The following is a 25,834-nucleotide window of genomic DNA, read 5'->3' as shown; positions in this document are numbered from 1 at the left end:
TGTGCCACAACTTGAATGAACCTTGAAGACATTATGCTAAGTGAAACAAGCCAGTAACCAAGAGAAAGATACTGTGTAATTTCACTTATATGAGGTTCCCAGAGTAGTGAAATTCATAGCGATAGAAAGTAGAATGTTGTCATAGGGGACAGGATGGGGGCGGGGGGGCGGGGGGGATGAGTTTATATTTCCTGGATATAGAATTTCAGTTTATCAAGATAAAGAGTTCTGAAATGAATTGTACAATATGACTGTATTTGATACTACTGAACCATACACTTAAAAATGGTTAAAATTTCAAATACGTAATATAATAATATTAATTACTATTAAATTAACAAAATCCTTAACTGAAGTATATATATTAGCAGTGGAAGAGAATTCTTTTAAAGATTTTATTTATTCATGAGATACATAGAGAGGCAGAGACATAGGCAGAGGGAGAAGCAGGCTCCCTGTGGGGGAGTCTGATGGAGAACTCCATCCCAGGACCCCTAGATCATGACCTGAGCCAAAGGCAAATGCTCAACCACTGAGCCACCCAGGTGTCCTGGAAGAGAATTTTTTTTTAATTTTTATTTATTTATGATAGTCACACAGAGAGAGAGAGAGAGAGAGAGAGGCAGAGACCTAGGCAGAGGGAGAAGCAGGCTCCATGCACCGGGAGCCTGACGTGGGATTCGATCCCGGGTCTCCAGGATTGTGCCCTGGGCCAAAGGCAAGCACTAAACCGCTGCACCACCCAGGGATCCCCTGGAAGAGAATTTTTAAAAATACTACATAGTCAATTAAGCTTGATATCAGTTATTTCCCTTGTAAATATGTTTTTAATGTATAAAAACTTGTGATATACAAGGATTAAAAGCAGGAAAAACCAATAAATTCAACCCTGAATACCATGCTTTTAGCTTTGACTGACCAAGGAGCTCTCTGTTAGGTGGATCCAAGCCCAGGAGACTAGATTTCCCTCAGCAGTCACCAAGCAACCACATCTACATAAACTGGGAGCCCTGGGTCCCCATAGCTCCTGATAAGTTCTCAAAGACGTAATATTCTCCCTGCATGAAGCCCATGGGCAGTTAGGGAAACCTAAGAAAATACTACATGAGAGAAATGTAAACCTTCAAAAATACAGATGGCTGAAATGTCAAGAGCCATGAGATGAGCTACTTGGCATATTTAGTGCATCCTAAGAAGTTTGACTGGTAAGAACCTAACTTCAAAATAACTATAATAAGTTTAAAGGAAAAAAAACAAAATGGATCCATAGATGTAACATTTCAACAGAACTGGAAATCTATAGAAGTAATCACATGGACATTCCAGGATTTAAAAATACAGTGTCTGAAATTAAGAATTCATTGACTTGGCTTCATGGCAGAATGCATAAAGTAGAAAACAGGATTAAAGAACTCAGTCTGGGGGGGATCCCTGGGTGGCTCAGCAGTTAGGCGCCTGCCTTTGGCCCAGGGCGCGATCCTGGAGTCCCAGGATCGAGTCCCGCGTCGGGCTCCCGGCGTGGAGCCTGCTTCTCCCTCCTCCTGTGTCTCTGCCTCTCTCTCTCATAAATAAATAAATAAATAAATAAATAAATAAATAAATCTTTAAAAAAAAAAAAAAACAACTCAGTCTGGTCAATCAAAAATATCCAGAGAGAAAAAAGATGGAAAAGACTTACAACGGAGCATAAAAGTCACGTGGGTGATCAAGAGGTCTATTGTACATGTAATTTGAGCCCCACAGAGAGATAAGAGAATAGGTCAGAAGCAGTCACGGAAGAAATGACTGAATTTCCCCAAATCTGATAAGACATTAGCCCAAAGATTCAAGATGCTCAGTGAGCCCTAAGAACTATAAATCCAACCTTACCTAGGTAGATTATAGTCAGCCCTAAAAATCAAATACAGAGGAAAAAACAAAAGCGGCTGGAGAAAAAAATAGATATACTTTTTTTCTGATTGTCTTTTCAATATAAAATAGAGAAAAAGAAAACAATAGGATCTTTAAAGCTAAAAAAGGAGGAGACAGAGGGAGGGAGGAAAGGAGGTAGGGTAAACTGCTAATCTAGAATTCTACACCCAGGGAAAAGAGCCTTCAAAACTTAAGATGAAATAAAGATATTTTAAGGCAAAATAGGAAAATAAACAAAGAATTCACTGCCAGATGACACACATAAGAACTATTCAAGTTCTTTACACTGAAGAAAAATGGTCCTAGATGGAAGAAAAGAAATTCAGAAAAGAATAAAGGACATAAGAATTGCTTTTTAAAAAAAAAAAAAAAAAGAATTGCTTTTTAAAATAAAGCTAAGTATAAATATTGCTTTAAACATCAACAATTATAATGCTCTGTGGAATTTATAACATAACTAAATATATATAGGAACAATAAGAAAAGCAAGAGGAGATAAATGGAATTTAACTTGTGGAGTTCTTAAATTGTGAAGTCGTAAAAGTAATAGTTTAAAGAAGATTCTAATATATCAAAGATTCATATTATAATCTCTTTTTTTTTTTTTTTTTTAAAGATTTTATTTATTTATTCATGATAGTCACAGAGAGAGAGAGAGAGGCAGAGACACAGGCAGAGGGAGAAGCAGGCTCCATGCACCGGGAGCCCGATGTGGGATTCGATCCCGGGTCTCCAGGATCGCGCCCTGGGCCAAAGGCAGGCGCCAAACCGCTGCGCCACCCAGGGATCCCATAATCTCTTTTTGATATTTTATTTTTTATTCATGATAGACACAGAGAAGGCAGAGACATAGGCAGAGGGAGAAGCAGGTTCCTCGCAGGAGCCTGATGTGGGACTTGATCCCAGAACTCAAGGATCACACCGTGAGCCAAAGGCAGTTGCTCAACCACTGAGCCACCCAGGCGTCCCCATTATAATCTCTTTTATTAAAAGAGAGGGACAAATGGGTGGAGCAATTCGTTAAGTGTCCAACTCTTGGGATTCCTGGGTCCGGGAATAGAGTTTCACATTGGGCTTCCTGCGAGGAGCCTGCTTCTCCCCCTGCCTATGTCTCTGCCTCTCTCTCTCTGTGGCTCTCATGAATAAATAAAGTCTTTAATTAGAAGTGTCCAAATCTTGGTTTTGGCTCAGGTCATGATCTGACAGTTGTGAGATTAAGCCCCACATTGAGCTCTATGATCCGCATCACTGAGGAGTCTACCTTAGATTATCTACATTTCAGTGTGTAGACAATGTAGTAGACAGGATAAACCAGAGAACCTAAAGTCAGATAGACCTGGATTCAAAGCAGGCTCTGCCACATACTAGCTCAGTGGCTAGTAAGTTTCTTGGAGGGCTAAACAACACATGCAAGAATGCCAGGCACACAGCAGGTGCCCATGGCAGCAATCACTCATGTTACTTCCACCAGGTCAGAGAAGCTCTCTGATGTCAGGTGTGTTCCAGACTTTGAGCCTTCAAAGTGCTGCTGAAGAAGATGCCTGAGGCTTAATGCTTTTCATAGTGTTCATTTCTTCCCCAACCAGCAAGAAGACAAAACAAACTTTTAACAGCTGCCAATCAACTTTTATCTCTATGAGACATGTTGTCAACCAATGATAATTGGCCAAAGTGTATTTTACATTTTACTTAAAAATATTGTTTCTGTTCATCTGACTTTAAATGCCATGTGCTGGTGGCAAGCCCAGATTATGAATGATTCATGCATAGACACAATGACTAATTAAACCCGATAGAGACTATTCATTAAAAAATAGAAATGCAAACTTCTACCCAAGGGCTTGCAAGTAAACTCTGCAGGAGGCATTTGAGGAAGGTTTATAACCTCAGCTTTCTTAGTCAACAGCACTGCAGATGACGGTTGAAAAAAGTGCTTGCATTCATAAACTTATGCAAATCATGGTGATCACAACTTCTGTACATGGTTCCTAAATCCTTAGTTTTTTGCTGTTTTGATAAATGCTTATGGATTTTTAAATCATGAGTATTTTGACTCTATTTCTATATTTTAGTGATATCTATGTATCCATTGATCTGGAAACACGGTAGGAGGCTAGCTGGGTTCTTTAAAAAACTATTTACTACAAAGGCTCCTGAAATCCCCCTTGCCCTAGACCCAGCCCTGGGACATGACTCTGAACCCTCTCAGTCACACTGCTCTGGGCTAGCTAAGGCACTCTGCCAGTCTACAATTTGCTTTTCTCTATTGACAAAGTGAAATTACAATTGACAGTGTATTTCACAAGACTGGCACAGATATGGTAAAGAAAAAGGACTGGTCATAAAATTCCCTAATATAGGATCCCTGGGTGGCTCGGCGTTTGAGTATCTGCCTTCAGCTCAGGGCATGATTCCAGAGTCCCAGGATCGAGTCCCATGTCAAGGTCCCTGCATGGAGCCTGCTTCTCCCTCTGCCTGTCTCTGCCTCTCTCTCTCTCTCATGAATAAATAAATTAAATCTTTAAAAAAAAATTAGGTGTGCAACCCAAACTCCTACAAATGAGTGATGTGGTTTCAAGTTGTCAAATCTCTTCTATCCCTTCTCTCCCTAAAAAGGGGGTTCAAACAGCAGTGCCACATATTTTCATGAGGCTACATATCCAAAGTTTTTCCTGAACCTGAGAATATGTGGAAGCAGAGGGTGACACTGGAAAGAACAGAGACAATAAGCCCTGAGGGTCATCTGGCCAACCACTGCCTCCAGCCCAAGGAGCCCACACCCAGTCAGATACTGCAATGAAATACATGTCTGCTGACCTCATGGGGCCCACATCCTTCTGAGCCCAGTCATCTTGTAGCATGGACACAGGAGTCACCTCTGCCACCCCTGCTTCTTTCTGATGACAGCTATTGTCACATATAGAGAGATGCACAAAACAACACATGTTCTCACTGAGATTCACATCCTTTCTACCCCCAGATAGCATGGCACAAAATAAAATAAAGCTGTGCTCTAAAATGGAAACAGAAGAGGAGCCAAAGCTGCTATAGAGAAAGAATCTCAAGAGCAGGTCCTGTTCTTAGAGAAAAGTTCATCCTGCCTTTTGTTGTTAGAGTTAGAACTGAAGTCTATCCACCTCTAGTCATTGGTGCTGCCTTCCAAAAGGCTATACCCAAACCACCTCCAATCAAATCATTTCTTTCCCCTAGACTTGGAGCCTCAAGCGGACTTGGGAACCTCAGCCAATGCTTTTTCTATGTGGTGAACCCCAAAGAGGGGTACTGGGTTGTCCTGGGGCTCTTTTGGGTTTTCTTGTTCTCCCCCCGCCCCGCCCCGATTTCTATGTGTCCTGTAGGTTGATTCTCTCTGCAAGTATCTGAGCTGAATTTGTGGGTCAATGGAAGGGAGACCTCATTCACTTGTGTTAACTACTGGCTTCTGGAACTGGTTGGGAGCCGTGCAATCTGGAAAGAAGATGGCCCAAATCATTTCTAAGAGGAAGCGGATTTCACTGCCCTGAATCCTAGCATTTGAAGCCACAGAGGATGCAGTCCCCACCTGCTGGCCAGACTCAGGCTCTCTCTTGGACTTCTCTCTTGGACTTCTTTCCAGAGCCCCTCCCTGCAGCATCTAGCATGCATCTCAGAAATGGAACAGTAAATCTTCCAAGATCCTCCATTTAAGCTAAAAAAAAAAAAAAATAGTACAGTTCTTTCTAACACGGTGTGACAATCAAAAGCTGATGTTTCACCAGCCAATACCAGAGCCAACATTTCCCTTTCACTTTTCCTTTAGGGTACAGTTTCTGAGATGGCCATACATGTCGATGGCCTCATGCCAAGCGATTTTTGCCCTTTCGTGGTATTGCATGTAGATTTGCCTGAAGCTATTAAAAGTTAATTATTCACCCCCAAAGAAGGCCTGAATCAAAAGTAAACATTTACAACTTATTAATTAACATGGTCTCTGGCATTAGAGACTCATTACACTGGAGCCATGGTGCTAATCTAATTTTACATGAAAGGAGATGTGTAATTGCAGGAGCTCTGCAAGTCTGAGCCACAGCAAAATCATTTTATGCTTCTCTTTGAATCTGTCAGATTAAATCATACCAAATGCCTTGGCTGGTTTGTCAGTCATCCCAGAGCACATTCAGCCTTTTGACTGAGGGCCCCAAGTGAAAAGGGAATAACGTGGCTAGAAGGGCAGGGCCTGGCTCTGAGCACACCATCCACCACCAGTTCTCCACACTAAAGAGGCCTGGCTTCTCTATACTGAAAGCTTCTCCTTGGAAGAAGATCTCCCATGGGATCTGGGTGGGATTCTACATTTTCAGAAATCGCCATAGCATTACAGAAACAGTAGATCAAAGGGAAGGGTATCACTCCCTTCTCCCCTTCCCCACTCAGCAGGACATTTCGCAGCTGATCAAACTGTCCCCACCACCACCCATCATTACCGTCACTTGTATTGGTGCCATACAGGCCAAGCAGAGTGTTGATACTTTATACATCCTCACAATCATCTGATTCTTCAAATAATGGAACTGGGGCTCAGGAAGATTGGGGGTTGGTTTAGATCATTTGTCCAAGGTCGTGTGGCTGGGAAGTGACACAGCTGAGACCCTAGTTTGCGTGGCTTCTGGTATTGCAGACACCATAAAGAACAAACAGGACACAGAGCTTGGCTCTGCCCCCTGAACCTCTCTAATCCCAGTGCTTCTCTCCTTTCCCACTGCCAGCATGCCCTGTCAACAAGTCTTGCCTTGTTCGGACACACTGTTTACCCTGTAGCCAGAGGAGCAAAGCTGAGAGTGCCAGGCTCCAGAGTAGCACCTTTCTGGGAGACTCAGCCCTTCTTGGGATCCAGCAGGGAATGTGGCTGGGAAGGCCATTAATCCATGATATGGCCCCTCCAACCTCATCTTGGGACATGCCCAGTCCATCCCAGCCCTCCCTGTCTGGGCTACTCTTGAACTATCTGTAGCTCTCAAGACCGTCCTGCTCCTCCCCACCTCTGGCCTCATTTTTACTTTTAGTCTTTGTGCTTCATCAGGCAAATTCCTCCTTAACCTTCAGGACTCAGCTTACACATCACCTCCAGGCAGCCTTCCCTGACCTCCAGGCAGCCTTCCCTGACCTCAAGGCAGCCTTCCCTGAACTGGGGGCTAGGTACCTCTCCTTCTGTGTCCTTTGCTGGGACATATACCCTCCACTGTGATTTTTTGTTGTCTGCCTCTTCACAGCAGGTATGAGATCCACAGCAGCAGTGACTCATTTTGTTTTCCATTAAATCCTCATCTCCTAGCATTGTCTGGCACAGAGAGATGTGCAGTAAATATTTATTGTATACTGACTTAAAATATACTAAGCTCTATAAAGTTTAGCAAGGAAGCAAGTTTCCTAACTCGGAAATATTAAACACTGCTTTAGATATACAATTAAAATTATTTGGAGAACAAAACGCAGTCCACATATTCCATGGTTAAATTTTTTTTAATTTTTTTTTATTTATTTATGATAGTCACAGAGAGAGAGAGAGAGAGAGGCAGAGACACAGGCAGAGGGAGAAGCAGGCTCCATGCACCGGGAGCCCGACGTGGGATTCGATCCTGGGTCTCCAGGATCACGCCCTGGGCCAAAGGCAGGCGCCAAACCGCTGCGCCACCCAGGGATCCCAATTTTTGAAACTAAAGTACAGTGAGAAAGGATTTATCCAGCTAGCTGTCAAACTCTACCATAAAGCTACAGTGACCTAACTTGGGAGAGTAGTGTTCAAAAACAGAATAAATTCTGCTGAGAAAAAATGAAATATACTTTTGGAAAACATAAAAAATAAGATGCCTACCTCATATCTCGCATAAAAACAAATTCCAGAAGGACATAACTTAAAACATACTTATTAATGGTCCTTCATTGCCCAAGTGATTTGAATGGCAGCATCTTTATCACTAAGTGAACTCCTGTAAATACACAAATCTATTTCTGGAGATGCCATTCTAGTTTTAAGAATGAAAAGCAAGGATTTTCACCCATGACATGTTAATAAGCAACCACAGGCTTGGCTCTGTGAGACTATCCACCGGAGCACGAACACTTATGCCCACCTCTGAAAATGCTGTCCCTGCTTCTGGAGCTTCTCTATGGGAAGAACAGTCATTCTGCAGATACACGCGGAAGACAACTTTCAATTAACAAGAGTCTGGAATATTACTCAGCTATTAGAAATGACAAATACCCACCATTTGCTTCAACGTGGATGGAACTGGAGGGTATTATGCTGAGTGAAGTAAGTCAGTCAGAGAAGGACAAACATTATATGTTCTCATTCATTTGGGGAATATAAATAATAGTGAAAGGGAAAATAAGGGAAGGGAGAAGAAATGTGTGGGAAATATCAGAAAGGGAGACAGAACGTAAAGACTGCTAACTCTGGGAAACGAACTAGGGGTGGTAGAAGGGGAGGAGGGCGGGGGGTGGGAGTGAATGGGTGATGGGCACTGGGTGTTATTCTGTATGTTAGTAAATTGAACACCAATTAAAAAAAAAAAAAAAAAAAACAAGAGTCTTGAGTGTTTATGGTGGACATCTCTGAGACCCATGCTCCCCTATCCATCATCAGCTTGCCTGACCTAGTAGGCGTGGCTCTGGGAAGCTTCTGGGGCTCTTGGGCAATGTTGGTGATGAAAAACAAGCTAGAGGGGGATCCCTGGGTGGCTCAGCAGTTTAGCGCCTGCCTTTGGCCCAGGGCGTGATCCTGGAGTCCCGGGATCGAGTCCCACGTCGGGCTCCTGGCATGGAGCCTGCTTCTCCCTCCTCCTGTGTCTCTGCTTCTCGCTCTCTCTTTCTCTGTGTATCATAAATAAATAAATCTTAAAAAAAAAAAAAAGAAAAGAAAAGAAAGAAAAACAAGCTAGAGAAAAAAAGACACATTCTGCCTCAAGGTGCCACAGTTTTTCTATTTCCACAATAAAGACTCCCCATAAAGTTCTTATGTAAAAATTCACAAAGGCAAAGATTTCAGGTGATTTGGGGAACAATAGTACTAGGAGTGTTATGCAGTTATTCATTTACCTTTGGACAGAAATATGCTCTCTGAACAAGCCTCCCTGCCTCTAAAATGTGGTATTTCTCATCCCAGGGGAATGAAAACAGAACCTACGTCTTCAGTAAACTGCTTTCACTGATTCCCCCATGGATACCAATGACTAGGACCCTATGTACACAGGTCTCCTACTCCTTGAAACAAAGAAAACATGTAAGGCACTGTAATGCCTGAGAAAACATACAATCCTTTTTTTTTAAAGGCAAAATGACTGTTCATCAGGAAAATGTGTGCTCAACATTTCCTCAGGTTGTCCTGGGGTGGTTGACTCCAGTGTCCCCCAGCCTCGCCCCTCTCACACTACTGGTGGTATTTAAATAGTACACCCGCTTTGGAAGACAACTTGGTAGTTTCTTAAAAAGTTAAACACATACCTACTACCCGATAACCCTGTCATTCCACTCTTCAGTATTTACCCAAGAGAAAAAGTGTGTGTCTATACAAAGGCATGGACATGAGTATTTATGGCAGCTCTACTGGTGATAGTCAAAACCTGGAAAAAACTCAAATGCCCATCAACTGAAACAGCAGATCTTCCATTCAACAATGGAATACTGTGGAACAGATCAACAGAACCAGGAGTTGGTTCTTTGAAAGAATTAATAAGATAGATAAACCATTAGCCAGCCTTATTAAAAAGAAGAGAGAGAAGACTCAAATTAATAAAATCATGAATGAGGGATCCCTGGGTGGCGCAGCGGTTTGGCGCCTGCCTTTGGCCCAGGGCGCGATCCTGGAGACCCGGGATCGATTCCCACATCGGGCTCCCGGTGCATGGAGCCTGCTTCTCCCTCTGCCTGTGTCTCTGCCTCTCTCTCTCTCTCTGTGACTATCATAAATAAATAAAAAAAAAATCATGAATGAGAAAGGAGAGATCACTACCAACACCAAGGAAATACAAACGATTTTAAAAACATATTATGAACAGCTATACACCAATAAATTAGGCAATCTAGAAGAAATGGACGCATTCCTGGAAAGCCACAAACTACCAAAACTGGAACAGGAAGAAATAGAAAACCTTAACAGGGGATCCCTGGGTGGCGCAGCGGTTTGGCGCCTGCCTTTGGCCCAGGGCGCGATCCTGGAGACCCGGGATCGAATCCCACATCGGGCTCCCGGTGCATGGAGCCTGCTTCTCCCTCTGCCTATGTCTCTGCCTCTCTCTCTCTCTCTCTCTCTCTCTGTGACTATCATAAATAAATTAAAAAAAAAAAAAAAAGAAAACCTTAACAGGCCAATAACCAGGGAGGAAATTGAAGCAGTCATCAAAAACCTCCCAAGACACAAGAGTCCAGGGCCAGATGGCTTCCCAGGGGAATTTTATCAAACGTTGAAAGAAGAAACCATACCTATTCTCCTAAAGCTGTTTGGAAAGATAGAAAGAGATGGAGTACTTCCAAATTCGTTCTATGAGGCTAGCATCACCTTAATTCCAAAACCAGACAAAGACCCCACCAAAAAGGAGAATTACAGACCAATATCCCTGATGAACATGGATGCAAAAATTCTCAACAAGATACTGGCCAATAGGATCCAACAGTACATTAAGAAAATTATTCACCATGACCAAGTAGGATTTATCCCCGGGACACAAGGCTGGTTCAACACCCGTAAAACAATCAATGTGATTCATCATATCAGCAAGAGAAAAACCAAGAATCATATGATCTTCTCATTAGATGCAGAGAAAGCATTTGACAAAATACAGCATCCATTTCTGTTCAAAACTCTTCAGAGTGTAGGGAGAGAGGGAACATTCCTCAACATCTTAAAAACCATCTACGAAAAGCCCACAGCAAATATCATTCTCAATGGGGAAGCACTGGGAGCCTTTCCCTAAGATCAGGAACAAGACAGGGATGTCCACTCTCACCACTGCTATTCAACATAGTACTGGAAGTCCTAGCCTCAGCAATCAGACAACAAAAAGACATTAAAGGCATTCAAATTGGCAAAGAAGAAGTCAAACTCTCCCTCTTCGCCGATGACATGATACTCTACATAGAAAACCCAAAAGCCTCCACCCCAAGATTGCTAGAACTCAGACAGCAATTCGGTAGCGTGGCAGGATACAAAATCAATGCCCAGAAATCAGTGGCATTTCTATACACTAACAATGAGATTGAAGAAAGAGAAATTAAGGAGTCAATCCCATTTACAATTGCACCCAAAAGCATAAGATACCTAGGAATAAACCTAACCAAAGAGGTAAAGGATCTATACCCTCAAAACTATAGAACACTTCTGAAAGAAATTGAGGAAGACACAAAGAGATGAAAAAATATTCCATGCTCATGGATTGGCAGAATTAATATTGTGAAAATGTCAACGTTACCCAGGGCAATATACATGTTTAATGCAATCCCTATCAAAATACCATGGACTTTCTTCAGAGAGTTAGAACAAATTATTTTAAGATTTGTGTGGAATCAGAAAAGGCCCCGAATAGCCAGGGGAATTTTAAAAAAGAAAACCATATCTGGGGGCATCACAATGCCAGATTTCAGGTTGTACTACAAAGCTGTGGTCATCAAGACAGTGTGGTACTAGCACAAAAACAGACACATAGATCAATGGAACAGAATAGAGAACCCAGAAGTGGACCCTGAACTTTATGGTCAACTAATATTCGATAAAGGAGGAAAGACTATCCATTGGAAGAAAGACAGTCTCTTCAATAAATGGTGCTGGGAAAATTGGACATCCACATGCAGAAGAATGAAACTAGACCACTCTCTTGCACCATACACAAAGATAAACTCAAAATGGATGAAAGATCTAAATGTGAGGCAAGATTCCATCAAAATCCTAGAGGAGAACTCAGGCAACACCCTTTTTGAACTCGGCCACAGTAACTTCTTACAAGATACATCCACGAAGGCAAAAGAAACAAAAGCAAAAATGAACTATTAGGACTTTATCAATATAAGAAGCTTTTGCACAGCAAAGGATACAGTCAACAAAACTCAAAGACAACCTACAGAATGGGAGAAGATATTTGCAAATGACCTATCAGATAAAGGGCTAGTTTCCAAGATCTATAAAGAACTTATTAAACTCAACACCAAAGAAACAAACAATCCAATCATGAAATGGGCAAAACACATGAAGAGAAATCTCACAGAGGAAGACATAGACATGGCCAACATGCATATGAGAAAATGCTCTGCATCACTTGCCATCAGGGAAATACAAATCAAAACCACAATGAGATACCACCTCACACCAGTGAGAATGGGGAAAATTAACAAGGCAGGAAACAACAAATGTTGGAGAGGATGCGGAGAAAAGGGAACCCTCTTACACTGTTAGTGGGAATGTGAACTGGTGCGGCCACTCTGGAAAACTGTGTGGAGGTTCCTCAAAGAGTTAAAAATAGACCTGCCCTACGACCCAGCAATTGCACTGTTGGGGATTTACCCCAAAGATTCAGATGCAATGAAACGCCGGGACACCTGCACCCCGATGTTTATAGCAGCAATGGCCACAATAGCCAAACTGTGGAAGGAGCCTCGGTGTCCATCGAAAGATGAATGGATAAAGAAGATGTGGTTTATGTATACAATGGAATATTACTCAGCTATTAGAAATGACAAATACCCACCATTTGCTTCAATGTGGATGGAACTGGAGGGTATTATGCTGAGTGAAGTAAGCCAGTCGGAGAAGGACAAACATTATATGTTCTCATCCATGTGGGGAATATAAATAATAGTGAAAGGGAATATAAGGGAAGGGAGAAGAAATGTGTGGGAAATATCAGAAAGGGAGACAGAACGTAAAGACTGCTAACTCTGGGAAACGAACTAGGGGTGGTAGAAGGGGAGGAGGGCAGGGGGTGGGAGTGATTGGGTGACGGGCACTGGGGGCTATTCTGTATGTTGGTAAATTGAACACCAATAAAAAATAAATTAAAAAAAACAATGGAATACCACTCGGCAATGAAAAAGAACAAACTTGTGATACATGCCACAATGTGAATGGATTACAAAATAGTTATGCTGAGTAAGGGAGCCAAATAGAGTAAATAGTGTATGATTCCATTTTTATACAATTCTAGAAAATTCAAACAGAGAGCATATTAGTGGTTACCTGGGGAAGAGGGAGGGGCTGAACGGGAGTCACAAAAGACGGGGGAGACACTGGGGAGACAAATACGTCCATCATCTTGACTGTGGTGCTGGTTTCGCGGATGCATACATATGTCAAAACTTATCAAATTAGGCACTTTGTTATTTTTTTTCAAAGATTTTATTTATTCATGAGAGATACCGAGAGAGAGGCAGAGACATAGGCAGAGGGAAAAGCAGGCTCCTTACAGGGAGCCCAATACAGGACTTGATCCTTGAGCCTGGGATCATACCCTGAGCCAAAGGCAGATGCTCAATCGTTGAGTCACCCAGGCGTCTCTCAAATTAGGCACTTTAAATGTAGGCAGTTTACTGCAATGAAGGACCATTAATGTTTTAAGTTATGTCCTGGAATTTGTTTTTATGCGAGATATGAGTATCGATTATATCTCAGGCCAGGATTTTTTTTAAAGACGCATACGGAAGACCAAAGAAGAGTGGTTGTCCATCAAAAGGCCCTGTGCTCCAGCTGGGAGAGCTGCTACAAGCCACCAAGGCCATGAGGCCTGGCACCTTCCTGTGGTTGGATCTCCTGGTTCACTGGGGCTGCTAGCCCCACCTTCCTCTGCTAGGCAGGTCCTCCTCTCCAGTCAGCCTACACAAAGCCAGTGCATAGTCCACCGTCCACCCAGGGCCACTGTTCACGTTCCACGGATATCCTCCCTGCCCCTCACCAACTGGCTCGGACCTTTGCAGAAGAAAGAGGTGTCCTGATAGAATTCTATTTGTGACTGTAGATCACCTTCTTGGGCTGCTTTTAGGCTGGACACCAGCACTATAGCTGATAAAAACTTAACAGTTATGCTTTATTTCCCTCTCCCTGAGTTCTGATGTGATAAAACTGCTATTTCAAAAAAGCAGGAAAGCACCTGGACTTTTAGGAAGCAGCATTAACTCTCCTAAGCCTGCAGAGCTCCATGGCCATCTATTGAGCAAATGTCCCTACTCCTGGGTGTCCCCTACTAAATAACAAAGAAAATCATCCTTATGTGTTCCTGCCTTTCACTATGTTCTCATCTAGGGGATGCAAGAAGACCTAGCTTTGAAGCTGCAAAAGTCTCTGTTTGGATTTCCGTGCCACCTTGCATTCAGTGGACATTTTCCTGAGCATCTCCTGTGTGGTGGACCCTGCCCTCAGCAGTCTTTTTGAAGTAGACTGTCTAGCTAAGCAGCTAGATGGCAATCAAAATGTCATTACCTCCTAACAGTGATTTCCAAAAAGGCACCGAGGTCCTCTTCTATAAACAGGAAAATGTTCCCTCCCTCTCAATGGTACTGCTTGAGTCACTGAGATAGTGCCCCATCATGTCTTGCACAGGACCCAGCACCACCTATGGTCAGTCTCAGTACCTGGGTACAGGGAACAGACATCCCTTAATGTCTCCTTCCCTCCAAACAGCCCAAGCTCAGAATGCTCCAACCCACTTCAGGGGCTTTTTACACAGAGAAACACAAAGAGTTAGTGTGTCTGTGGGGAGTGCAGGTTCCAAAGGAGAGGTGGATGTCCTGGCCAAGAGACCCCTAGGCTCCTCACTGGCTTTTCCACAATCACAACTCAAGTTGAGGCCTGAGCCAAGGGACAGATGTGTAGCAGCAACCATGAAGTTAAAATGCAGGAATGGCTGCCTTTTGAGGATGATTTTTATATTAAAATGAAATTAGTACATGGAATTTACTCTTCGGGTTGCTTAAAAGGAGTGCACCAAAGCCTAAGGAATGGGAAGTTGACTTGACAGAAGTTGCACCCACAAATGCCAAAGGGATTTGATGAAAATAGTGTAACAGTATCTTAGTGGCCAGGGTGTCTGTACAATGGATAGTGGAAAGTCAGAGTCACAGCCCACTGGTATTTCACAAGCGTTGGCTTGTTACACAGAGTAAGGGCTAAGTAAAGCTCACTGATGAGATTTTCAGCTGTTTTTCCACTCCCTGCTGCCTTAATTTGTCCCCAGGACCTGCTACAGGATAATCACTTTGTTGTTTCAAGAAGAAATGGATCACTGTAGCATATTTACTGCAAAAGCATTGGTACTGCCATCTAGAAAACAATACGAGATGACTCAGTTTTCAGATAACATCAAATAACTGTGCCATTCTGCTTACCCAGGGCTGTGAGCCCCTCAAGGACTGAATGCTCAGCTTGAATAATCCAATTCAGGCACCTTCATTTGGTTTTAAATAGACTACAAATAGATTACAGTTTTTGCTTCATATTGAATGAGAATCTGACTGGCACACCAAAGTACACATCTGAATGGGAAAATGATGAGCAAAGAAATACTGAAGGATAAGAGGAAAGCCTGAGGAGTGGGAATGAGCTGTATTTCTGTGTAAATGAGATGCTGAGAGCTAATGGGAGGGAGAGAAGACAAGCTAAGGTCAGGGCCACCCAGGTGGGCCAGGGTGGGTAGTGAGACCAGGGAAAAGAATACCCAACCACTAAAGGGGCCCAAGATCCTTCTGCCTTGAGTCTGGTCCCTGCCACTTAAGCACAAAACTGAACCCCTCCTTTGTTCCCTTGGCTCCATTTCAACTTCATTCTGGAAAGGAACTGGGGATACTTAAAAAGAAAAAAAAAAGTACTTCCCTTCTGGACCTCTCCCAGGGAAGGGCAGGATATGTGATACTTGTCAACTGGAGTCACTTCTATCTAGCTACTGCAGCAACAAGTGTACCTATGAAGTGTGGGGAGGCCAAGGCAGTTAAGGCAGCAGGGCATCAATTCCCTGAGTAAGCCGAAGTCCAGCCATTCAGGAGCAGGCCAGGGAGCAGTGCTGCCCGGGACCACCTTTTAGAAGTTTTGCCAAATGTTTATGGAATGCCACTCTGTGCTGGGCAGTGGGCAGAGAACGAGGAGAAGGTGGTGCTGGTCCTCATAGTACTCAAGCCAGATGTCCAAGCTGTTAGGATTATGCACCCCATCCAAAAATTATTTTTTATTATTTGGCCCCAATATATTAATAATAATTATTTCTAGATTATACACATGTTGTATACTTGACTTAACACTTTATGATCTGGTACCCTCCCTCCTGCAGGGCATTCCCCTCCTTAAAAACAACTGCGTTGGAAGACAGTAGAATCAAGAGCCACAATACCACCTGCATGTCCCCTTCCACAGCCCCTCCCCCAAGACACAACTTTTCCTAGGAAAGCATCACAAAAGAGAGGATAGCTGCATGCATGGACACTATATTTATAACAGGCCATAACTGGAAGCTGTTCAAGTGTCCAGTCAAAGGACAGCAGGGTACGAAAACTAGGACTAGAAGCAAGCGTAAATATAACAACCAGGGACACCTGTGTGGCTTAGAGGTTGAGTGCCTGCCTTCAGCCCAGGGCGTGATCCTAGAGTCCCAGGATCTTGTCCCAGGATCGAGTCCCACATCGGGCTCCCTGCATGGAGCCTGCTTCTCTCTGCCTGGGTCTCTGCCTCTCTCTGTGTGTCTCTCATGAATAAATAAAATCTTTTTTAAAAAAATGACAACCAAGGCTGCAGTGCTGCTGAATATTGATACTGTGATGCCAAGTGAGATAAGATGTGTGGTGGTCACTACAACTTCAGCTGTGTGTGGGGGTGGGAGGGGTGAGATGTGACTGGGGCCCCAAAGGCATGGCCATGGCCAGAATCATGATTATGTTTTTATTTCTTCTTTTTGATGTCCTTTAATATCACAGTAATGTCTTTAATAGCACAGGAAATCAAGTTTAACTGAATGGCAGAGGATAATTATTCTCACCAGTTCTCTTTTCCCCTCTCTTCCAAAAGAGTATCAATTTCCCACCACCCAGCCTCCAGACTGATAAGCACATCTGGGAACCAGTCCCTGGCTCCACTAATGGGCCCTCTGCCTTCCTGCCCTCCAATATTATTGCCAACACTCTCCCCAATAGCTCCGAGTCCTTCCCTGGCTGACGATTCCAGGGGCTGTCACTGTGGATGCCGCAACATGGCATTTTTCTCCTACATTTGGTTATCAACTGAGGGCCTTGAGCTACCATGGCATCTGGGAGACCCTTCATCCAGTGCGACAGAGCATTTCTATACAAATGGGAAAGTAGTGGTACTTTTACTTAAGTTATGGCAAAGGACTAACGTGAATATTTCCAGGGAACACCTTCTCTTAACCAAGCCATCCATTTTCTGCTAAGGAGAGTATAAAGTGGAAGCTTTATGGGGGGATAACTTGGCAATGATATCTAAATGGGAAACATGTATTTGATCCAGTAATCTCTTTTCTAAGAATTTACCCTTCAGAAATCACACTACTGTCATTAAAAAAAAAGCACATTTCTGTGCTTTCTTTGATAATGGGAAACATTGCAAACAGCCTAAATGGCTACAAATTATCAATTTAATTCTGCTATATCCATTCAGTGGAATATTATGAACGATTAAAAATGACATTATAATTAGACATTTAAACAAGTAATATTAAAGAATTGTTATTCCAGGTGTGTTAGTGGTCTTGGATTTGTGTTTTTACAAGAGTCTTTGTTTTTTAGAGATACTCAGCAAAATGTTTGCAAATGGGACTTTTAAAAAAAAATAGAGGGGAAAGCAGATTAGTGGTTGTCAGGGGTGGAAGGAAGGGTACATAAGAAGTGACTGCTTAATGGGTATGGGGTTTCCTTCAGGAGTGATGAAAATGTTCTGGAACTAGATGGAGGTGACAGTTGCATGACACTGTCAATGTGCTAAATGCCATTAATGGTGAATTTTATGTTACATGTACTTTACACACACACACACACACAAAAATAGGGGATACAGAAGATGGGGGGAGATGAAATAAGACTGGCCATGAGAATTGTTCAAGAGTGTGTGTGTGTGTGTGTGTGTGTGTGTGTGTGTGTGTACACATGCATGTAACTTGCTACCAAGTTTCCATAATAAGCCATGCCACAGATATATATTTGTCAGCATGGGATGTCTATAATATGCTGAGTTTGATGAGTCAGTTGCAAAACTGAACCTTGGAAATTTCCCCTGATGATGTGAAAGTATATACCTAGGGGCACCTGGGTGGCTCAGTGGTTGAGCCTTTGGCTCAGGTCGTGATCCCAGGGTTGTGGGATCGAGTCCAGCATCAGGCTCCCTGCTTCTCCCTCTGCCTATGTCCTTGCTCTCTCTCTGTGTCTCTCATGAATAAATAAATAAATAAAATTTTAAAAAGAAAGTATATACCTAGATCTAAATGCACATCTATGCATAAATAAAATGTCTGTAATGCTGTTGAGTACAGATTTCAAAGTGGCCATTTCTGGGTTAGTAGATTTGAGGAGATTTGTATCCCTTTTATCCATTTTTCAATATGGTTTACTCTTCTCTTTTCCACTGAGTATACTTTTATAAAACAATAAAGCTTTCTTCTTAAAAGGCAGACATGTTTAGAAATACCCTTTTCACCTGTAGCATTCTGACTGGTCCTGCATAATAGCACATTCCTAACAAAAGCCGCCTGGCACCTGGCACTTACTCCAATGACAATGACTGTCTATAAAGACCACCACCCCATGGAGGGACTGAAGAGGGCCCAACTTTTGTTGGACACCTCTGCCAGTGACAACCCCAACAGTGCCCCCTAGCAACTCTTTCTCCTATACACCCAGCCTCATAGCTACCCTGCAGAGTCAGCTGGGCCAGCACTGAGGCTGTCCCCATTTCAGTGAGGATGATGCTAAAGCCAGTGCCCACATACCACAGCTGAGTAACCAGGACAGGACCCACCCCCACATGGACTCTTTTTTCTCTCAGGAACCACCCCTCTTTGGTGGTTAGGACCCTGCTGCTAGGGGCTGAGGCCAGTCCTACACACAGGGGGTAAAGACCACCACACATTGATCTTGCATGCAGAAGCAAAAACCCTAAGTCCTGTATTATCACTCACAGCCAAGTGTTTCCCGTTCCTACGGCATTTCATGTGAACAGCAGCAGCTGGAGAGCTAAATATGGTGACTACTGCTGAACTGCCCATTGCTGAGGCCACCAATGCTCCCCTGTGGTCTCTCCAGATTAGCTGCCTAGAGTCCTTCCAGATCTCCCACACTCTTGGTAATGCCCTTCAGACGGACATGCTTTTCAAACTTGGCTCTGTGAGGATCCTTGTGCAATGTATCTGAATGGCCTAAAGGCTCAGTACCCAGAATGTATGAATGGAAGGAACCCCTGTGCCTGGCCAAAGCACAGGCATCTTCTACATTCATGCATCCTCCCTCCTTCCATCCCTTCCTTTATCCACCCAACCAATAGTTGCTGCATGTCTACTCTGAGATGAATAAGGCCTAGGCCAGGATTATCGGGGAAATCAGACATTAAACAGTAAGTATACAGGGACGTCTGGGTGGCTCAGTGGGCTGAGCATCCCTTTGGCTCAGGGTGTGATCCCTGGGACCCGAGAACGAGTCCTGATCAGGCTCCTTGTGGGGAACCTGCTTCTCCCTCTGTCAATGTCTCTGCCTCTCTCTCTGTCTCTCATGAATAAATAAACAAAATCTTAAAAAAACACAAAAAACCAGTAAGTACACAAGTAAATAACAATCACGATTGTACTGAGTGCTATGAAACAGAGGCACCAGGGCCTGGGAGCCCACCCACTGAGTGTGGGAAGCAGCCGGGCTGAGCTGGACTGGAAGGTGTCCTGCAGAAGAACACTCCTGACATAACAGCCATCCTGTTATGTCACACATCCTGTGAGTGTGTGTGTGTGTGTGTGTGTGTGTGCGACACTGCACAGCCTGTGCGGCTCACACCAGCTGTCTAACTGCCTAGGGGCTCTCGTCAGTTCTCTTCTACAGACAGGAACCTGAGTTCCAGAAAAGCAAAGGCAACAGAGGACAGTGCTCAGCTGAGACGGAGAGCCAGACCTGGCAGCAGCCTCAAAGCCGGGCCTAACCAGTCACAGGCTTGCCTAGAGCTGGCACAGCTGCCGCCAGGATGGCTGGGGCCCCAGGGCTTCTGCAGCCAGGTCCTGAAGGTGACTCTTCTGGCTGAGCTCGCAAAACAGCTATGAATAGGATCTCTCTGCAAACACAGAGCTGCCTCATCAATGACAAGACGTCCCATGAACCAGTCTGGCCTCCCCACTTCTAGCATCTAACAGAGATGAAGAAAGATGGGCAGCTGCAACTCTTCCAAGGCAGGCATGACACCATGACTGGAGAGCCTAATTAAAATGAAAATCCCATTCCTCAAGAGAGGCCACCCCCTGTCTGAGCAGTCAAGTGTTTCCGTTGTCTTCTATAGAAAAATGTGAGGTGGTGCTGGCAGGAGAGGAAAATCCACCACCCAGTCATCTAAAAGCAGAACTCGCCCACCAGAATCCCAGCGTGCAGTCTCCGTCCTGGCCCCACATGAACCCACTAGGATGATTTCTTCTCTCTCTATAGGGGGCTGCGCCCAAGGCTGCAGGAGCTGAGCAGCCAGAGGTGGCCTGCATTCAGCCTGGGGCTCTGGCCTCAGGGCTGCCTGTTGGCCCAGCTTCGTTCTTCCCTACTCCCACCTGGACAAAGGCAGCCTACAAGCATGCAGCCCTGTACACACAAAACATCTGAGTGCTGTACCGAATGTTCTTTCTGCATCCAGGCATTAAAGGCCTGTGCATGGGTACAGCCTTTGTCCTTTCCATGGGAGGAGAAAGGACCCTTGATGTGGGAGCCCTTGCAGAGTAATGCCAGCTAAGTTTGCAAGGGCAAACCCAGGCCAAGTACTGTGAAGCCTTCCAAGGAGGTGCCCCTACAAGCTTCCTTTGGGAGATCATGAAAATGGCCAGGCCCTGCCCCTTGTCCATGCTCTTGCCACCCTCAGGTTCAGCCTTGGTTTCAAAGCTAGTGCTGACCTCATGTAACAGCTCTACACCAATTGTTATTAAACTTTTTGTAGTGGAATCCATTTTTCAAACAGATATCTTCACCAGAGACCACCAGACACAGAACAAGGGAAGCTACTGAGTCTGACAGAGTGGAAGGGGGTCAGCCCAGAGCCCACCACACCAGCCCAAGGTGCAGGAATTACTCTGAGGCCCTGGGATGCCAGAGCCATTGTGCCCAGTTGTGCCACATGAGTACCAAGCTGCTGAGAGCCAGCCTCCATTGGGCCCAGCTCTTCCTGTGCTCACAAGGCCCTCCCTGACTACACAGTCCACTTGTGAAGGGCCTCCAGAAGCTCCATGACTCCCGCCCCTGCTTCCAGGGGATTTTGTCTTCTCCCCCAATGATTCCCTTCCACAATTCATGTTGTCACACCCACCTGCTCGCCTGGCCTCCCTCCAGAGCTGGGTGTGAGCTCACCATGGTTCTCTGGTCTGGGATGGATATGGGCAAGGGGCAGCCACAGAACATGTAGAACCCATACATCTGCTGTCTAACCTCCTGTCCTTTTTTTCTGCTCCTGGAGGGGACAGTAAGGAACCACTGGATGGAGGCTGGACATGGTCAGGGTAGAGTCTGCAGAAAAGGGGGCAGGATCCAAGAGGAGGCAGGATTTCTCCCTTACTAAACACATTCAGGTGCCCTCAGGTATGACCCTGCCTCCTCTGGCCACACCTGATGGGACCGGGACTGGGTACCTTCTACGAGCAGCTCTGGGACCTCTCGCCCAAGAATCTGAAACTGTGGCACAGAGACAGCAGCACAAAGGCCAGCACAGCCAGGGCAGGTCAGCCCCATCAGCAGAACAAGGTCATAGAAGAACACAGAAGCCCATCTGCAGAGGAAAAGAAAGCAGAGAGGAAACCAGGAGAGAACCAGAAATGGAAAAATCGGGAGCAGCTGCAGACACATTCTGTCCCTCCAGGACACACCCTGAGCATAACTCCCTACTTTTACAGTTTGAGTGGGTTTTCATTCCCTGTCACTAACTGACCCTGAATAGAAAACCATGACAAAATAATAATTGTAAAGAAAGAATTAGTAAACAAGTCCTATCTATAATAGTGTTTCCAGTGCAGTTAGAAGGCATCCCCACGTGCATAAGACCACTACATGCAGATCTATTGTCAACCAGGGATGTGGACTGAAGAGTCAGGGACAGTGGGTGGTGGTAATGACTGGCACCTGTCAGCTGTGCCTCATGGCTCCTTCTCTAGGTTGTTTTGTATTTTCTTATTGCGTTTGTTCTTGTTATTTATCCTTATAACCATCTTGTGATATAGCCATAATTCTTCCCTTTGATGGACTGAGAAACTGAGGTTTTGAAGTGCTCATGCAAAGTCACAAAGGGACTCAGAGCAAATCTAGGATTCCAAATTTTGCACCCTTTTTACTAAGCCACACTCCACCATGCAACAGACTCAGAAATTGCCTGGGAGTCCAGCAGAGCCCAGGCTTACAGGTCTATATCCTAGAATACTTAGCCTTGACCTTTCAAAGCTTATCTCCAAATCAAAGCTCAAACTGGCAAAATGAAGTGCGGGAGGATCCCTGGAAGATGTCCCAGCCTAGTGTGCCTTTAGGACTCGGTCACACATTCTGACCTGGTCCCCAGGGCCCTCTGCCTTGGAGCTAGTGACACAATGAGCCAACAGCCTCACCTATGTCAGAGCTTGGCACTCATGCCCACTGATACACAAGCAGGTTAATATCTAAACAGTAACAAAGTAAGGACACCTGGTGGCTCAGCAGTTGAGCAACTGTCTTTAGCTCAGGTTGTGATCCCAGGGTCCAAGGATCAAGTTCCTCATCAGGCTCCGTGCGAGGAGCCTGCTTCTTCCTCTGTCTATGTCTCTGCCTCTCTATCTCTGTGTCTCTCAAGAATAAATAAATAAAATCTTTTTAAAAAAATGGTAACAAAGCATAAGCCTTATGATTCTAATAATTAAAAAGTAAAGTGCTATTATGTCCTTTAGTTATGAAGAAAGCAATTAATAATCAAGGTAATTGCCCTGGCAGGAAAATGATGCTCAAACCATCTTAATGGTAAGATTGTATCAAATGTAGATGGTGACCATTTAGTCCACTTTTTTAGTCAATGACTCTGACCTTCTAATCCTCTTATAATGACCACCTCCCAATACTAACATCTTAGAATGCCTATTTTCTACTGAGATAAGGGACCATCTTTTGGCTGGCTCCAAGGCTTGGTGGGCAGGCAGAGGGTCCAAAGGGAAGAGCTGAAGTCAGAACAGACGCAGCCTGTCATCCTCACTGTGAAAATCCAATTCAATTTCTCTGAGAACTGAACATCAATCTCTTCAAATTCTGCACATACATTCAAACTTGCTGGTGACCCATTTACCCTGGGCCTCTTTCGGCTAGCACTGATTTATATGAGTCCCTCAGGGGTAAGCTGCTGCCATCTGTATGGGTCACAGGGTAACATCTAAATCCAAATTGTCAAAACCCCCTACAGAATAAATACCATTGCTGTGCTAAGTCCCCTTCTGGTGGCTCTTGCCTTTGCTACTTGAGAACTGACTCCAGCTCAAGCGCTGCTCTTTGCCCTGCAGGGCCTCCTGACAAGGCCAAACCAATGGGAGTCTCCACCTTTCCGCGTCCTCCTGAGCCTCGCCACACCTTGCTTCTTTGTGACAGGCCAGAATTTTCTACCAGCTGAAGGATGTTAACTTTCTCTTTGGTTTCTTCAAACTCTGAATAAAGCCCTGCCTTCTCAGCTGGAAGCACAGGTGTGCCCCCCTTCTTTAGCCACTGCATTCCTAGTTCTAGTTCTTAGACACCAGAGAGAGCACTGGTTCCCTTAAGTAAACCTCATTCCAAAGCACTCTACATTTTTTAGGTGTGATAACAGTATTTTGGTTATGTTAAATTTTTAAGAATGAATCTTTACTCCTCCTCTTCTTTTTTTTTTTAATCCTTACTCTTTTAAAGATACATCCTGAAATACAGACAAATGGAATTACATAAGGTCTGCAACTGGCTTCAAAAAGATGGGGAAAGAGGATAGAGGCATAGAGACAAGGTTGAGGTGATAACTGAGTGACAGCTATGTGTGGGTTCCTGAGACTCTCCTGCCCACTTCTCTTCTTGTCTTAAATTTTCTGTAACAACGAAAAGGCTTTAGAAAACCCCATCCCGGGGGTTTTGGAGCATCCCTGAGTCCAACTGTCCCACCTGACCTTTTCCTTGCATCCTTTTCCACTGGCACATGTTTACTAGCATCTACTACTCTCAAGGTTGAAGCTGCAGAGTTAAGTGGCCCCACTTGAAATGAGCCCTCAGGATGCTGTCCTGTCCTGCACAGTCCTGTCCTTTATCTTAGCAAAGTTCCCAAAGCTCCATTTCTCAAATTGGGCAGTGGTTTTTCTCTACTCCCCAAAACCAGAGTGGGCAGTCAGGGCCTCCCCTTCCTTGGCCACGTGGAAGGGAGTGAGCCCAGCTTCTTGTCCTAGCATCGTTGAGAGGATACCAACTCCCTCTGTTCTTCCCTCACTCCTACTGAATGAGACAGCCCTGGGATGGGTCAGGGCAGAGAAGAGTTTCAGGGAAAAGAAAGGCCGACCCATCCACATTTTGGAGGATCTGGGTGAGGTCAATCCTTCCACACCATAACTTGAGACAAAGAACCAAGGGCCAGGACACTACCTGCCTCCCATTTGGACCAGCAGCATAGAGAGCAGCACTGAGACCACTAGGGGATCCAGGCCCTAACACCTGGATGTGGGACACTGCCTCATCCAAAGAACTCCAAACCAGAAACTGATTTCTCTTCCAAATAGGCACAAATGTGTTGATTTGTTCAGAAGTCTGTGAGGCATTCTCAAGGAAGCCTGAATTCACAGCACAAGTGGGGAAGGAATGCCCACCTTGAGCTGCTGACCTATTAAGGACAATGGCTACCATCCCAGGGATTGGTAAATGTTCATCCTGGGGCCACCACAGAAACAAAGCTAATCCCTTCAGTCAGCAATACGCTTTACCACTATTGATTTCAATAACCAATAATTCACATTCCTGCTTCCATTCTCTCAGTTCAGGGAAGGACCATGAAGAGACTATGATGAGTAAAGGGTACAGAACTTCCAAGGTAGACACAATCCCCCCTGTCAGGTAGAGAAAAGGCTGCATCTATGCCTGGAAGACAGGTGACAAAAAATCGGATATGAATGTACCTGGTGTTCACCCTACACCGTCTCTTTTGTCTCTCTCTATCCAGTGCATTAAATAAGTATGTGGGAGTAAAATGGAATTAAATCCCCATTCAATGGAAACCATGACATTTGGAAACAGGGGAAGCAAGCCAGCTGTGGTAAAGAATCCAAAGAGTCTGAACAGATGACATTTCTTAAAATGAGATCCATGGGAGGCCAGCATGAGCCCTGTGTGTAATGCTTATTAAAAATGGGGGTTCCTAGGCACCACATAACCATCACGTCAGAATCTTGGTAGTCCTCCCCTAAGATTTTTAACGTGCTCATCCCAGGGGACTTCATGCCCACATGGAAGTTAAAGAAAAGTTATTCATGGTTTTGTGTGTGTGTTGTTTAATCAAGGCCAGTCAATATTTTAGTAATTTAATAAGCTCACAAGAGATCTCATTACACCTTTGGGCCAGCTAAGCAGATGGGGGATCTTTCTCTTTGGGACTGAGGGATCTGAGAGCTAATAGCTGGAAAGTGGCTGCATTTTCCCTTTGTGCTGAGAAGGGCACAGCCCTGTCCCCGCCCAGCCTCTAGGGATTGAAGACAGAGGAAGTGGCCACAGAAGAATACACCATGGTTTAGTACTTGCA

General features: G+C 44.4%; 1 protein-coding gene across 8 annotated transcripts in view; it reads right to left on the bottom strand.

The window, feature by feature from the left end:
- Positions 1–25,834, bottom strand: part of OSBP2 (oxysterol binding protein 2) — a 212,183-nt gene that overhangs the window by 94,700 nt on the left and 91,649 nt on the right. Inside the window, exon 2 of one of the 8 annotated variants that reach the window (XM_038575659.1) lies at positions 21,717–21,853. The exons of the other annotated variants lie outside the window; for them this stretch is intronic. Coding sequence (XP_038431587.1) covers positions 21,717–21,816 — 100 coding nt within the window. The 5' untranslated portion in view covers positions 21,817–21,853. The remainder of the gene's footprint in view (positions 1–21,716; positions 21,854–25,834) is intronic. 8 annotated transcript variants of the gene reach the window in all.

Source organism: Canis lupus, chromosome 26, assembly GCF_011100685.1.
Source record: "Canis lupus familiaris isolate Mischka breed German Shepherd chromosome 26, alternate assembly UU_Cfam_GSD_1.0, whole genome shotgun sequence".
NCBI classification, from domain to species: Eukaryota; Metazoa; Chordata; class Mammalia; order Carnivora; family Canidae; genus Canis; species Canis lupus.
This window is presented reverse-complemented; position numbering and strand designations above follow the sequence as displayed.